Source organism: Drosophila arizonae, chromosome 5, assembly GCF_054131065.1.
Source record: "Drosophila arizonae isolate 15081-1271.41 chromosome 5, UAZ_ARI_1.0, whole genome shotgun sequence".
In the NCBI taxonomy this organism is placed as follows: domain Eukaryota; kingdom Metazoa; phylum Arthropoda; class Insecta; order Diptera; family Drosophilidae; genus Drosophila; species Drosophila arizonae.
The window spans coordinates 22,259,059-22,272,981 of NC_142925.1; the positions used below are offsets into that span (position 1 = coordinate 22,259,059).

The window sequence follows — 13,923 nt, forward strand, 5'->3', positions numbered from 1 at the left end:
TTTTTTGTAGTCTCTTGGGCAATTTTTTGTATTTCTTTCTGCGGAATTTTAAGCAATCTAATTATATTAACAACCAAATTATATTTAATGTGATCGGCGGCTTCTTTCCATTCTTTGTGCAAAAATTCCTCATAAAAATTCCCAAACAAAACTTTTAAAAAATTCTTTGGCAACGTTTTTCAAAATAAATATTTCAAATTAATTTTTTAATGCAGTCGATAGCTTTCGATATTTGTCTTATATATATTCCTTTTGATATATATTATAGGCATTGTATCTATATATTGCCCAGACAACCACAGCCCTGACATTGACGCAGCAAAGACGAATTGAAAAGCATTTTACAATTGACCATTGCGAAAATCTAAACAATTTATATTAAGCTAATGCAGACAGGTAGACAAACAGAGAGGGAGAGAGAGAGATATATATACAGAAAGAGGGGGCGAGATGGACTGAAACACATTTAGCACGCCGGGACGTCACTTCTTAGCCGGAACAATGGCCACGAGCTGAGTCCGTGAACAGCCACGCCTCGGCAGCTGCCCGGCGTATTCGCTTCCGCCTTGATATTGGCTAGAAGAAATCGGGCATTGACTGGGCGCCGGCACGAGGCCAGAGCCACAATCGAATTGTTTGTAGCAATGTGTTGAATGAAATAACCATTGGCCACCAGCCCAGGGCCTCCCCCGAGCACACAAAATACAAAAGAATCGAAATAAGCGAGCGACCGAACTTTATTAGCAGCTGTTGCCAACTAAACAGATATAAATCAGTGGGCGGCTAGGCGAATATGTTGGAGTTATGCCAAGAGAATTTCAATGCTCAGCAAGGGCAATCTTGACTAATGCGAAACAGGCCCCTTAAAAGTGTTTAAAAAAGAAAACAAACCCGAAACGAAGCCAATTATTGACCACACGTTTCACGAGCACAATCAAAGCGGCCCAAAAAAGTAGGCAATACCTAGTAAAATAGCAAAGACCTATGCGACAGATATATTCGAAATATAATAATTTAAGAAAATAAATTTTTGCAAATTTATAAATAGAGAGCAGAGCAAAGCTGAGCAGACTCTTGACCGACTCAGCCAATGTCAATGGCACCTGACGAAATGTTTGGCCCACATTACAGTTTTTTCTGTCAGCTGTTTCTATTTCTATTTCTATTTCAATTTTATTTTTTTTACATTTTTATACATTTTATATAATTCCTTTTCGTGTTGGTTCTTTGGCAAACGGAAACGAATTTGCGACGCAAAAATGTCTATATAATATATATATGCTTATATATACTATATCTAGTATATATATAGTATGCGCGACAGACCCAAAAATAATGCCCGCAATCGGCAGCCCGACTATAATTATATAAATTGTATAAATATTTGAATAGCATTTGTAAATTTGTATGTGCTTACCAATACGCACATGCACACACACATCCACACATACTTATGCAGATCAAGTTGAATTTAATGCCAACGATAAGAAAAATAAATAAAGCAAGGCGGACAACCGGCTAGCATGACGGCCCATTGCGCTATCAAATGTTGGGTAATTAGAATAGCCATAGGTATTGCAATTGGAGCCAAAGTATATTCATATGCATTTGAAAAATTGCTATATTTTATTAAACAAGCCTTCAGCTTGCTTTTGTGGCAACATTATCTACTTTTAAATAAAAAAAAATGTATTTAATTTATATACATAAGTCTTGGTATATATAATTGCAGTTGATAACTAATGTACCCCAAATGGAGTAGCGCACACGACAAAAAACAATGTGCGAATCATAGTGTGAATTGCAAATTCGTGATGTTGCACATAAGCAAAAAGGAAATTTGTTGACGTGTCACACAAGAAGAAGAAGAAGAAGACGAATAAATAAAACCAAGAGTGATTTAGTGGAAATTTCACAGTTTTTGGCACGACTAGTAGATACCCTTAAAGAGTGTCCGATAGTTGATTAAAAATAATAAAAATAACCTTAGGAGCACAGAAGAATATTAGAAATACGGAAATTACAGATCACAAAATAAAGCTCAAATTGCAGATAAAACTTTTAGCAAAAATGTCAAATAAAATAAATAATATTTTTTATTTTATTTTTTATTAAACTTGCTCAAATTCAATTTAAGTTAAAATCCTTACAGTTATACTATATTTATCTAAACTTTTATAATTGAAACCCATAATGAAATCTTGTAAAATATGAAAATAAAGATCAAGACATATACATTTATTTATATGTCATATATCTAATATAACCATGGTGAGCCAATGTTTTCATGCCTTATAAAATCAACTAAGCTGCATAAATTTCCACCAACCCATCATACCCTAATGCACATATCGAAACTGCTTAGGGTATACGAATCGACAACCAAATCAGATCAATATAGAATCAGTCAGCTAAGTACTCGAATTATTGCTAATGTCTTGTACTTACTTATATAGCCCGACTGTCGACTATAATGCATTAGAAATATTTTGTTTTCCTCTGCGCTTACGTCAATGTCTAGCAGAGAGCAAAGAAAGCTTCGTCAAGAGGGGCGGGACTCGGTACATTTATAGCGACATGAGAACGCTGACCAGAACCTACATCAAAACGATTCCCTCACTCACTGAATCTTACGCATCGTACGTAATCGCGGGCAGCATCAGCGATGATCTATGATCTATGGCGCATCGTTTCCAACTCAACTGAACTGTAAACAGGAGGGGGCAGCATTCGCTTTCGGTTTGTTCCGGCGTCAGAAAAGGCAAACGTCTGCCTCTTCTCTCTCTGTCTCTCTCTCTCTCTCTCTCTGTCGAATGACATAAACAAAAAGCTGCTTCGTCAGCTGCAATTAGAATCGGCTATTTGCTTTTGTTTTTGTTTATTCAAAATGTTCAAACAAAGAAGCAAATATAAACAAATCATGAATGTAAATGGGCTGTCGAATGATTTCAAAGGGGTTTTCTCTTCATAAACAATATTGAATTGCTATAGAATAATGACATAATTGAAAGCAGTAGGGGTGTAGAGAATTTAATCGGGAGTGTCCAACGGAAACATACCTTGACCTTCGTGGAGTAATATTTCAGAATTAGTTAATTTTATTCAATTTTAAAATGGAAATAGGAAATGGGATATCTCCCATAGTTTTATATGACCTGTGAAAGGGATTGAGGATTGAAAAGTGTTTTTGTCATTTATATAGATTTTATACGTACGTCGAAGGCATTACGGAATCTGTTGCTCATTCTAATCAATAATTTATATAATCTTTAAAATCGTATTCTCTGTTACACCAATGTTAATGCCTGAATAACATTATTTTGATACAGATTTTCTTTAACTATCTTTTTAGTGTATAAAATGCGTACGTAGAAGGCTGAATAGAATCTGTTGTTTAGTCAATATCAATATAATGGATATAATACCTATAACTTATGAAGTCATAATCTGTTACACCAATTTTACATTTTAGCACCCTTTTAACTCAGGTAACATCTCACATCTGCTGTAATGTATACCTACATCAAATTGCCATTAAATAAATCTAATTACTGACAGCCCACAGCTGCTTTCATTTATTATTCAATATATATTCAAAAATATATAATATCCCTTGGCTATAAAGCAACGATGCTTTTCGGAATGATTATTCATGCACGAAATACGTTCACATTTGGCACGAATCGAGTTATGAGAGAGATATATATATAACGATAAATCAGTGCGCAGGTATGCATATAATTTTAATGAGCATATTTAATATTTAATTATTTTAATTCAGCTGCTAATATCACAAGAATTTTCCAAGTGAAATCGTGCAAATATATATAAATATATATATTTTTAATGTATTTATATGTACATTTGTTCTAGCTTGTCAAATCAATTAAATTTGATATAATCTCACATGTGCGGAAAACCTGAAAGCGATCGCAATTCATTATTCTCTTCAATTAGGTTTTTGAGCACATTTAAAACATATGCTATAAATATGAATACGAATATATATATATACATATATAAAAATATATTCATATTTATTATACAAGCTGTATAAGAAGAATTTGCACAGTTTTTGGCACTTCCAAGTCATTTAGAAAGTTCAAGGATGCATAAGTATTCCATAATGTATAATCATTTCATCGTAAAATTTTCATGGCTTATACATGTATATTTATTATATCTATCTATATCTATAGTTATATAAAGTCGCCTTCTGCTACTATATATACTATCTAGAGAAATTTCAAAAACCCAAAGCAAAATGATGTCATGTGAATTTAGTATCTGGAATTTCCCACCCCTTGAATTATTGATTTCCTAACAGCACTTGGCATATGAATTATATATTCATATATGAACTACAATATATGTGTAACTTATTCAGACAGCAAATTAATACTCCTAAATTGTTCTTAATGCTTCGCTCAACCTAAGAAATGCGTAGTCACGCACTCCAATCCCAGTTTGTCGTCGTTCTGGGCCCTATGTAACGGAACGAAAAGGAATGGAAAGGAACGGAACTTGAAGCCCGCTCCAATCGGTTATCTAATCGGGCTGCGCGAATCAATTTCGCTATAAATAATGTGAAATTGATGGGATTTTCGATTGTCAGCACTTCTTATGGATTCGCCAAAGTTGACTGCTAATTAATAATAATTATCAAATTGGACAATAATATTGACACAGGCAAGTCAGGCTATATGGCCGAGTGTGCACTTGAGTTTACCATCTGATAATTATTTATATAGATGGAGCGTGTGTCCAAGCAGCTCACCTGTGCCCCACTGATATGCCCCGAACGGCACCTGTAAATGAACCAAGAACGAAAATAATATTCAATTTTTGTTTTTGTTTTGGCTTTTTAGGCCAAATTTCAGCAGAAGCTCATTAAGAGTCGGCCAAATTAACGAATTGCGTTGTAAACTATGCTGCAATATGCCATAAACTGCTGCGCATTAAGTGACGCACTGGGTAATCCAGAATGACTGCATGGGCACGACTAGGAGATATCCTGTCAGCGGTTGGGTTAGACATAGCTGGAGCATAGATATTTATATTGAGAGCTATATCTTATATTAGGTCTATTGCACCTTTTTGTACCCTGATGAGTCACAAATGCATTTTTTCTGCTATAAACGTCGTTTATGATTTAGTTGGAAGTCATCGAATATGAATGATGGCGATTTTTGAATTGTTCCACAAGCTCGACTAAATGATACTCTGTAACCATTTGTGTCACATACATTTGCTATAGCTGGTGTATAGCTAAGATATATGTGTAAATTTCTTGTACATTTGTACGCATTTAAACATAGCTCGACTTGTAGATATCCTGCAGTGACTCATATGTAGATACAATACCTGACATACGGGATATGTTTTCAAATTTTTTTGAAAACAATGCATTTAGTAGAAAACCTTAAATAAATTAATAGTTACTAAATCAAACAAAAAGGCAAACAATCACATTCAAATCAGATTTAAAAGCGTATAAATATTTATTTGATAACCAGCATATCTAGAGAAACTAAATTAAAGAAGTCTTAATTGAATTCGCTTGAATTTTAATCGAACGTGACGTGATTCTCGCGTTGTCAGTTTGTTGCCTCTTCAGATGCTAATGAAATTAAAATGAGTATAATTATTATGTTTCTCACCTACGTAAATAGGTCCATTATTTAGAATACCTGCACAGCGGGGTGGGCGTTGGCATGGAAGGTGAAGAATTCATTTCATATAAAATGAATGCGAAGAATGCGGACAAAATAGTTTTCAAAACAGATTTTTAGCACGCTCAAAGCATGAAACACGAAATTGTTTCAATTCACACGGCATTAGTCATTGAAATCATGGATAAACGCTATTCTAATGATATGCGCACTGTATTATATATTATATATATCTTTTTGGTATGCGAAGATAATATTCGTGTACATATATAGTATATAAAATAATTTTAACACGTCTACAAACAATATTTTTTAATATAATCATAGCTACTATTCATTCATATAGACATTTCTGACGTTAGTAATATTTACAGGGTATAGAGCTTCAAAGGCAGCACAAACAACATTCATAGAAACGATATAAGCTCTAGCTGACCCAAAAGCAAATGCATATTTGAGGGCGATTGAATTGCGTCTTTTATTTAAGATTTTCCATTTAAAAGAAAATTGAAATGCTATTCTGATGGAATCAAATTTCCAATTTATCGTAGTAAATTAGAAACCAAAATTCAATCGAAATCAAACTCTAAGAATAATAAAAAGAGAACCACTGAATATTAGCCATATCAATACGCATAAACTTATTTATAGAAAATTGTTATTGGCGACCTCTTTAACAAGCTATATTCGATATTGTCTAGTAAAAAGATATGGAAATGTATATGCTTATTTCGAGATGTAATACCCGGAATGAATGAAAATAGAACAGCTTATACCATAGGTAATACCCGTCAAATGGAATGGTTTGCCTGCTAACCGGCTAGGCACGTGTCGCTGTCGTTAAAGGGAATCGATCAACGATGAGACCTTGACAACCTCAATTGCTTTTGCCCGTTAATTTATGCTGTTGAGCCAGCTAACTGTAACAAGCGAAAGAAAAGCGGCTTAGGGTGTTATGCGGTTTGTAAATTTCAGCAAACACACGTGAGTTAAACAACAGTTGTAGCTATAATATAGTTATTTAAATTTTATTTGCATTTAAAACAATTCTATGCTTTACTTTTTTTTTTTTTTTTTTGCTTTGTTTTTAGTAATAATCAATGCCCAACAATGAAAACCAAGCCGAAAAATTTAGTCTAAATAAAATCCAGTCTGAAAATCAAATCTGGTTACATCTATAGCCGCAATGAACAGCTTCGGATGCACGCAATATTCTTTAGCCATACAGAATATATATTTTAATATATATAATTTTGAATACATTGCGGCTGTTTTTTTTTTTTTTTTTTTTTTTTTTTTGGCTAAAACCTAGAAACTTATGCCTAAGAACGGCTTTTCTATGAATTAATATTTTACAGTTTGAATGCCGTATCAAAAATTCGAGTACTACGAACGATCTACATTGACAGACAACTAGGATTGCAAGGTGTTTGTGTGGGTGTGGATGTGAGAGTGTGTATGTATGTGTACAAACTATCTTTAGGTATACATAGCCTATGGGGGTAGTATAAAAATATATATATTTATGTCTGTATATATGTCTATATATATGCATGTGTATTTAGTTATTCTCTCTTTACATCTAGATGCCTGTTTAGGATTTACATGCCGAGCAGGCACTCGGAGTTGCCGGCAATGTCGGCGAATTGCGTTGGCTACGCCTGCGTCACGAAGTACATCTCCCCGGATGAGCCGACGACAACGGCATGCGTATCACCTGTGGCCGTTGTGCCACTGAGGGCGTTTGGTGCGGCGGCTATCATGCTGGACATGTCGGTGCCATTGCTAACAATGCTAACGGCGCCGCTGAATGCCGCATTGGAGCTGGTGGTGATAATTGTTTGTGCTTCGCTGGCATTGCTGCCATGATCTGTATTCTCCACATGATGCTGCAGGCTGTCGATGTGGTCGTACAGGGTGGAGCATTCGCCGCACTTATAGAGCGGCTCAACGCATTCCGGATGCTTGCGCTCCACGTGCCATCGCAGATTGGCCGCATTGGAGAAATTCTTACGGCAATTGGCCACGCCGCAGCAATAGGCACGCTGCTGATGCGTCTGCCGGTGCCTGTAGAGGATCGCCTTCGATTTGAATGTACGATTGCAGATGTTGCACAGCGGCGTATTCGTCTCCGCGTCGTGCGTCTTCATGTGCATGCGCAGCATGCCCGGCCCCTTGAAACTCTTCAAGCAGATCTCGCACTGGGGCTGCTTCTTGCAATTGGCCCGTATCCAATTGGTGTGCGAGTGCATGTGACTCTGCAGGCCCTTGAATTGCCGGAACTCCGTGCTGCACAGGTGACAGATGTAACGACCTGAGCCCAAAGGTGATGTATGCTGCCTGATGAATTCCGTCACCAGATTCGCATCGATCTCGTAATTGTCATCAGCCCCGGCTGCTGCTATCACTGACGCTGTCTGCACCAGCTGTCGCGAATTGGCCGCCGCCAGCTTGCTGCTTATGGTGGGTGGACTATGCTGGTGGTTACACGGCGTCTCCACCAGTTGCGTTTGCGATTGCGCTTGCGTGTTGCCACGACGCGCACGTTTTGCTGAACTGGGTGTTGGACTGGGCGTGCTGTTGACATGTAACGTGGGTGCGACCAGTGCATCCTGTCCAAACTCTACGACAGCATTCTCCAACGATATGCTCTGCAGGTCCACAGACTGCTGCTGCTGTTGCTGGTGCTGCTGCTGCTGTTGTTGCTGCTCCTGCAACTGTTGTTGTTGTTGTTGTTGTTGTTGCTGCTGCTGCTGCTGCTGCTCGACATCTATGAAAGCCTGATCCATGTCGCTGGCGCTGACATCGCCATCGGGCGGCTCCATTATGGCATAGTGCAGCTCATCATCGACATCGCCGCCGAGGCCGTGCTCCTGGTCATCGGTTATATACTCGCATTCGTCCACATTCGTCATGCCATCGCCATCGACTTCTCCTTCCGCATCCTCAAGCATATCGTCCTCATCTAATTGAATCTCCTCTATGATGAAATTATCATCATCGTCATCCTCGTGCTTGACCCCATCCTCGTGATCCAGCAGCTGCTCGTCAAAGTATTCGTCTGTCTCCTGCTCCTGTGTGTCGCTTTGCGTGTATTCCTCGTCGATGAGCACTTGACGATTCTGATCCTTTAGAAAGTCTTGCTGCTGATCATCGTCCAGGACTATTGTCTCAAAGGTGTGGCCCTTGCCGTCCAAGTGATCGTAGACCTCGTCCAGATCCTCATCATCCATTTCGCCATCGTGCAGCAGCTGGACATCCGCATCGGCTAACGAAGCTCCATTGCTCGTCGTGCACATGTCCGTTGTCGTGGTCGTCGTTATCGCCGGCGCCATGCTTCGCTGCGGCACCAACTGCACCAGCTGTAGCGTCTGTGTGCCGTTCGGCTGCTGAACAATTTGTAACGTTTGGCCATTGGGCGCCTGCAGCAACTGGGGCAGAAATTGAGCCTGTGCCGACGCAGCGGCATTCGATGCCGTCGTCTGGGGGCTGATAATCTGCGCCAGCTGCGGCGTCACTATTTGGGTCGTTATTAACTGTCCATTCGGCAAGAGGATTTGCTGTGCCGTCGTTGTTGGCATCAGTTGCGCAGGCGCCGGCTGCAGCGTTGGCAGCTGAATTTGTTGTATCTGCTGTTGTGGCTGTTGCTGTTGTTGGAGTAGTGGTGGTGGCGGCGGTGGCGCTGGCTCCGGTAGAAGGTGAACCATTTCCTGGTGTTTCTTTGACTGCCGCGAGCTGCCTTTTCGCTGCAGTGGTTTCAGTTTGTTCTTGGGCTGTGCGAGAGTGGAAACAAGAGAATTGATCAAGTAAATCTGGTGCACGATTTCTTTTAATTTTATACCTTCGGCTGATGTTGCTGCTGCTGCTGCTGCTGTTGTAATTGATGTGGCTGTTGTAGAAGATATATAGGTGACTGTTGCTGCTGTTGTTGCTGCTGCTGTTGTTGTTGTTGTTGTTGCTCCTGCTGCTGTTGCTGATGCAATTGCTGCTGTTGCTGCAGTATTTGCTGCTCCAGTTTTTGGTGCTGCTCCTCTAACTGCTGCTGATGCTTGAACTGTTTTTGCAGCAGCTTCTGCTGCTTGCGCTCTTGTGGGGTAAGCGACTCATCCATTCCAAGGCGTACCGTCAAGCTTTTTATATATTCACGGAGCTCTTTGTCGCTACGCTCGACAAGCGACTTAAATGCATGATTCCGACTAACTGCATGGACGCATTGCACACAGATTTTGTCGGGCCAGCCCTCGGTGGGCTCGACACGCACACTGGTGCAATCCATCAGCATTTCCGGTACTTTTTCACTGAAGAGCGGACGCATTTCCTTGCGCTCCGAAATGCATAAGCGGCAGATTTTGTCCAATTCCAGTACCTTTTTACGGTCCATCATGGCGACGGCTTCGACAAATCCTTCAATTGAAGTTTCTTTCTATAAGCATTACGGAATTTAACACTTGTTGCCTCATTTTACTGTAAACCTTTTCCACAGGCGAAATATATGAGAATTTTTGTTGATAAGCGCAATTTCAAATTTTAGCGCTTAAGATACTCTGGCAGCGCCGACGTTTGGTCAACGCTCTGGCAACTCGCGGCCAGCGGTGCAAGCGAGACAACTGTATTGCTGACACGACACGACGACGACGACAACTAGTTATACACAATTTACCATCCTGGTATTGGTGCGAGCGAAAAATCATATTTTTACTACTTTCGCAGCAAATGAAACAAATATGTTTTGCATGTATTAGCATTACATTTTTAACAATTATCCGATTAAATTCTCATACTTTTCGCACTTTTGGTCAAGGTTTTTAGCAGCATAAGCCAAAAACTGACTTACCCAAGCACTATTTATATAATTTATGTAGCCTCGCTTCGACTTTGCACTGCATTCGACATTAAATTATTTTTTAAATATGGCCGCGTCACGCGATTTCAATGCGAAAAACTCATTTTATTTCACATTTTAAGCACTAAAGCACGAGTTTGTTTTGAAATGATGCGAAACAAAAACAAATGGTGCACCAGTTGGTTATTCTGGCAAGGAAATGAAATAACTAGACTTCGACCAGTACCAAATTAATAAAAATTCGATGAATGAAATTTCTGTGCAACCGCAGTGGTGCTGTTCCTGCTTTTGTCTTCTTCTGTCGACTGCAGAATCCGCGAGTTAGCTGAAACGACGTGAAACGACGATTACCCACACACTCGCGCTACACATATATAGAGCTCTCTTTTTTGCTTCGCCCCGTCCTCTGATTGTGTGAGTGAGATATGCGTATGTGGCGTGGCTATAGTTCATGGGGCTGCCAACTCACCCAAAACAAAAACACACCAAATGTTGAGTAGAAAACAAACAACAAACACGTACACACATGTGCATTCTTTGTGTAGATTGAACAATTAACAATTAAGCTTACTAACTAAATTGATTAATATTAAGATTTGGTTGGTAGGTGTCTATAAACAAGATACATACCTTTTGCGAATTAACAGGACGCCAGATTGCGGATTTTACATTTCACAGAACATACATCACACACTTTTTCACAATTTCACTGTGCCTTGCTTGATTGCACTTTTTGCGACTTTCTGTCGTCCGCCAATGCACTTTTTAATAGATAGGCACATTTATTAATTAGCAACTGCCCCACAAAACACTCACTCGCATCACACACGCCCACGTAACAGCTGCGCCGGGTACGAATACTTTAAGGACTGTCATGTCATGACGAAAGCTCTTATAAGGTGCCGTCGAAACTGGCACAAATTAAGCTGCCATAGCAAATGTGACGTCACATACACAGGGATTTAACATCGTTGTTTAACAGAGATATCGATTTCAATCAATCAGCTGCTTGACAAATAAACAACAACTTGCGTTTGAATTCATAAAAAACTTTAATTAAATTCTGAACAAAATTTTTAGAATTTCCTGTATGGAACGTATAAAAATGTTGCTTAACTTCTAAGCGGCATTGGCCTGTGTGCTACTGGTGTTGGCCAGCTCGTACTTTTGCCTCTCCTTAGTCTTTTTATTGTAGACGCGAACAATTCCGTAAACCAGGATAAGCACAATTATGCCAAAGAGCAGGCAGCTGATCACAAACCAGGGATAGAAGGAATCATCAGCCTGCTGATGTTCCGCCTCCCACTCCGTAAATACTGCTGAACCATTTACGCTCATCCTGGCTGGCGCTGAATCCATGTCCCGGAACAACGACGCTTTGACCAGATTATTGGATTCCGGTGATTCGAATGCCGGCTCAGTGTCGTCGATGCGTACGAACGTCAGTTGGACACCAGATATGTGCTGCCTGTAATGTTGCAGGCCGAAGCCATAATAATTGTACAGGTCGGCACTAATCTCTCTATGCAGATCCATCCACTGGCCAATCACTTGAACCTTCACCTCGCTGCGGGCATCCATGGTTCGTCCGAAAAACGCCTGCTCCTGAACATCTATGCCGCCTACACCGTCTATATCTAGCTCCACCATAGCGCCGCGATGCTCGAGCAGCAGCGGCAATTTCTCCAGCTGATCGTCGTTGTAGAAGCTGCTCGTGTTCAAGCGAATCTTCTCGACATATGCATAGCTAAGGCTGCCATAGATGGGCTTACGCTGGGCGCTGGGATTCTTGAGCACGCCGTCGCCGAGGCGCATTTTGTAGCTATTGGTGATGTTGCGCCACGGCTGGTAGGTGATGTTGCGTAGCTGGTACATCACCGGCTGCAGCTCCACTAAAACATTGATGCTGTCATCTATGCCATACTATAAAGAGAGCCCTGGCTATTAGAGATCATACAATAATATATGCTCAATGTACTCACAAAGTTATCCTCGAAGATCATGACCACACAGGTGAACAGACTGTCCATCACGTTGTTGACCAGATCGGTGTGCCGGAAGTGGCAGAGCTCCGTCTTCTCGCGCTCCACACTGGTCGCCTTTGCTATGTAGCTGAGTCGCTCGCTGGGATTAAGTTCAGTCGCATAGTTTTGCATCATGATCTTGTACGGCACCCAGGCCAGCACTGAGTCCACTCCTCCCTTGCATATGTCGTTCTGTTCTCCACGCCCATAGAGCTCGCCGTTGAGCAGCTTGAAGAAGTGATGATTGCTCCGTTTGATAGTCAAGGAGCCGTGGTCCGCGCATATGGTATCATACAGTCTTTCCTGTGGATTAGTCAATCACAGAAAACTTAATTTAGCACACGCATAAATAATGCCGTTATCTAAGCTGTTCGCATTATCTATTCACATACACTATTCCCGTTTGCCCGCTTTCTTTATCGCCCAGTTGATTGAATTGGGAATATCTCCTCTACACAGTTTATAGAGTGCCAGTGCTTATTGAGTTAAGCTGATTTATTTGCTATATAATATATTCTATATATACGTATATATATGGACATGGACATATACCATGATTCAAGTGACTTGAAATTGTCATTTAAGGACCTATCTCTGCTCAACTTGTCACATTGACTGCCCGAACCGAACTCTCAACCTTCACCTCGGCTGATTGATCGAATGCTATATAAGGTGGCGGATTTGAGCGACTATTTTGATCACTCAATTAGAGTTTTTATGAGTGAGAAATTATTCATATATATGTATACCTATGCTTAATTGCTTTATAATGAGCCCGTATCGGCAATCCATTAAAAAATTCGCACTTCATTAAATTTGAATTTCCCATTTGCATTATTGGAACTCACCTTTTCATTTGGCGTCAATAATGTTGCGGTTATATTGCATTTCGATTGATTTTGTAGAGGAGCAACCATTTGCCGTTTGATATCCGCCAAGAGCATCGGCTCCGTTTCTATGCAGAAATCTGGACGCTCCTCGTACGCCCTGCAGCACGTGGATAGAAGCACCAGCAGCAGCGCAACACCCAAGACATAGCTAGATTTGTACATGGCTCGGCTACGAGTGGCGATCTTAAGTATTCCGCTATCGAGGTGCGCGCGCTATCGTTGGCAAATTGAAACTAAAGCTCGCAATTCCAAGTAGTCAGCTATTTCGACTCAATTCAAAGCATTCAACTTGACCGCAAATTGTCGATAAATACCGAATGTAGCCATATAACCATATTTATCTATGCGCTGAAGGATAAACTGGCAGATTCAGAGACGAACGCGTTCGCACAGCCAAACAACTGATTTGATTAATCATTGAACGAACATTTTTGGCCTGCGCGTCATTTCACAATACGAGTCCAAGATAAGATAATAAAAACCAAGCACACAAC

At 40.2% G+C, this 13,923-nt stretch overlaps 3 protein-coding genes and 1 long non-coding RNA gene across 5 annotated transcripts in view; 1 reads left to right on the plus strand and 3 right to left on the minus strand.

The window, feature by feature from the left end:
• Ip6k (Inositol hexakisphosphate kinase) overlaps positions 1-11,286 on the minus strand; it is a 30,955-nt gene extending 19,669 nt beyond the window's left edge. The window contains exons 1-2 of one of the 2 annotated variants that reach the window (XM_089470789.1): positions 11,146-11,285; positions 4,778-4,808 (exon numbers count right to left, since the gene is read on the minus strand). The gene's annotated coding sequence lies outside the window, so the exon portion shown is untranslated. Of the gene's footprint in view, positions 1-4,777; positions 4,809-11,145 lie in introns of both variants that reach the window. The other variant, XM_089470788.1, reaches the window with a different exon arrangement.
• LOC149268784 (uncharacterized) lies at positions 1,120-2,116 on the plus strand. Its single transcript, XR_016270389.1, has 2 exons — positions 1,120-1,572; positions 1,733-2,116. It is a non-coding gene; the product is annotated as an uncharacterized LOC149268784 (long non-coding RNA).
• LOC149268785 (uncharacterized) lies at positions 6,680-10,647 on the minus strand. The gene is made up of 3 exons (XM_089470790.1): positions 10,507-10,647; positions 9,514-10,095; positions 6,680-9,445 (listed from the first exon to the last, which is right to left on the minus strand). The coding sequence occupies exons 2-3, from the start codon at positions 10,054-10,056 to the stop codon at positions 7,328-7,330; spliced, it is 2,661 nt and encodes an 886-aa protein (XP_089326916.1). The 5' UTR covers positions 10,057-10,095; positions 10,507-10,647; the 3' UTR covers positions 6,680-7,327.
• Positions 10,507-13,919, minus strand: LOC108616465 (uncharacterized). Its single transcript, XM_018011668.2, has 4 exons — positions 13,388-13,919; positions 12,498-12,842; positions 11,146-12,438; positions 10,507-10,840 (listed from the first exon to the last, which is right to left on the minus strand). The coding sequence occupies exons 1-3, from the start codon at positions 13,589-13,591 to the stop codon at positions 11,635-11,637; spliced, it is 1,353 nt and encodes a 450-aa protein (XP_017867157.1). The 5' UTR covers positions 13,592-13,919; the 3' UTR covers positions 10,507-10,840; positions 11,146-11,634.
• Between the last annotated feature and the right edge of the window lie 4 nt (positions 13,920-13,923).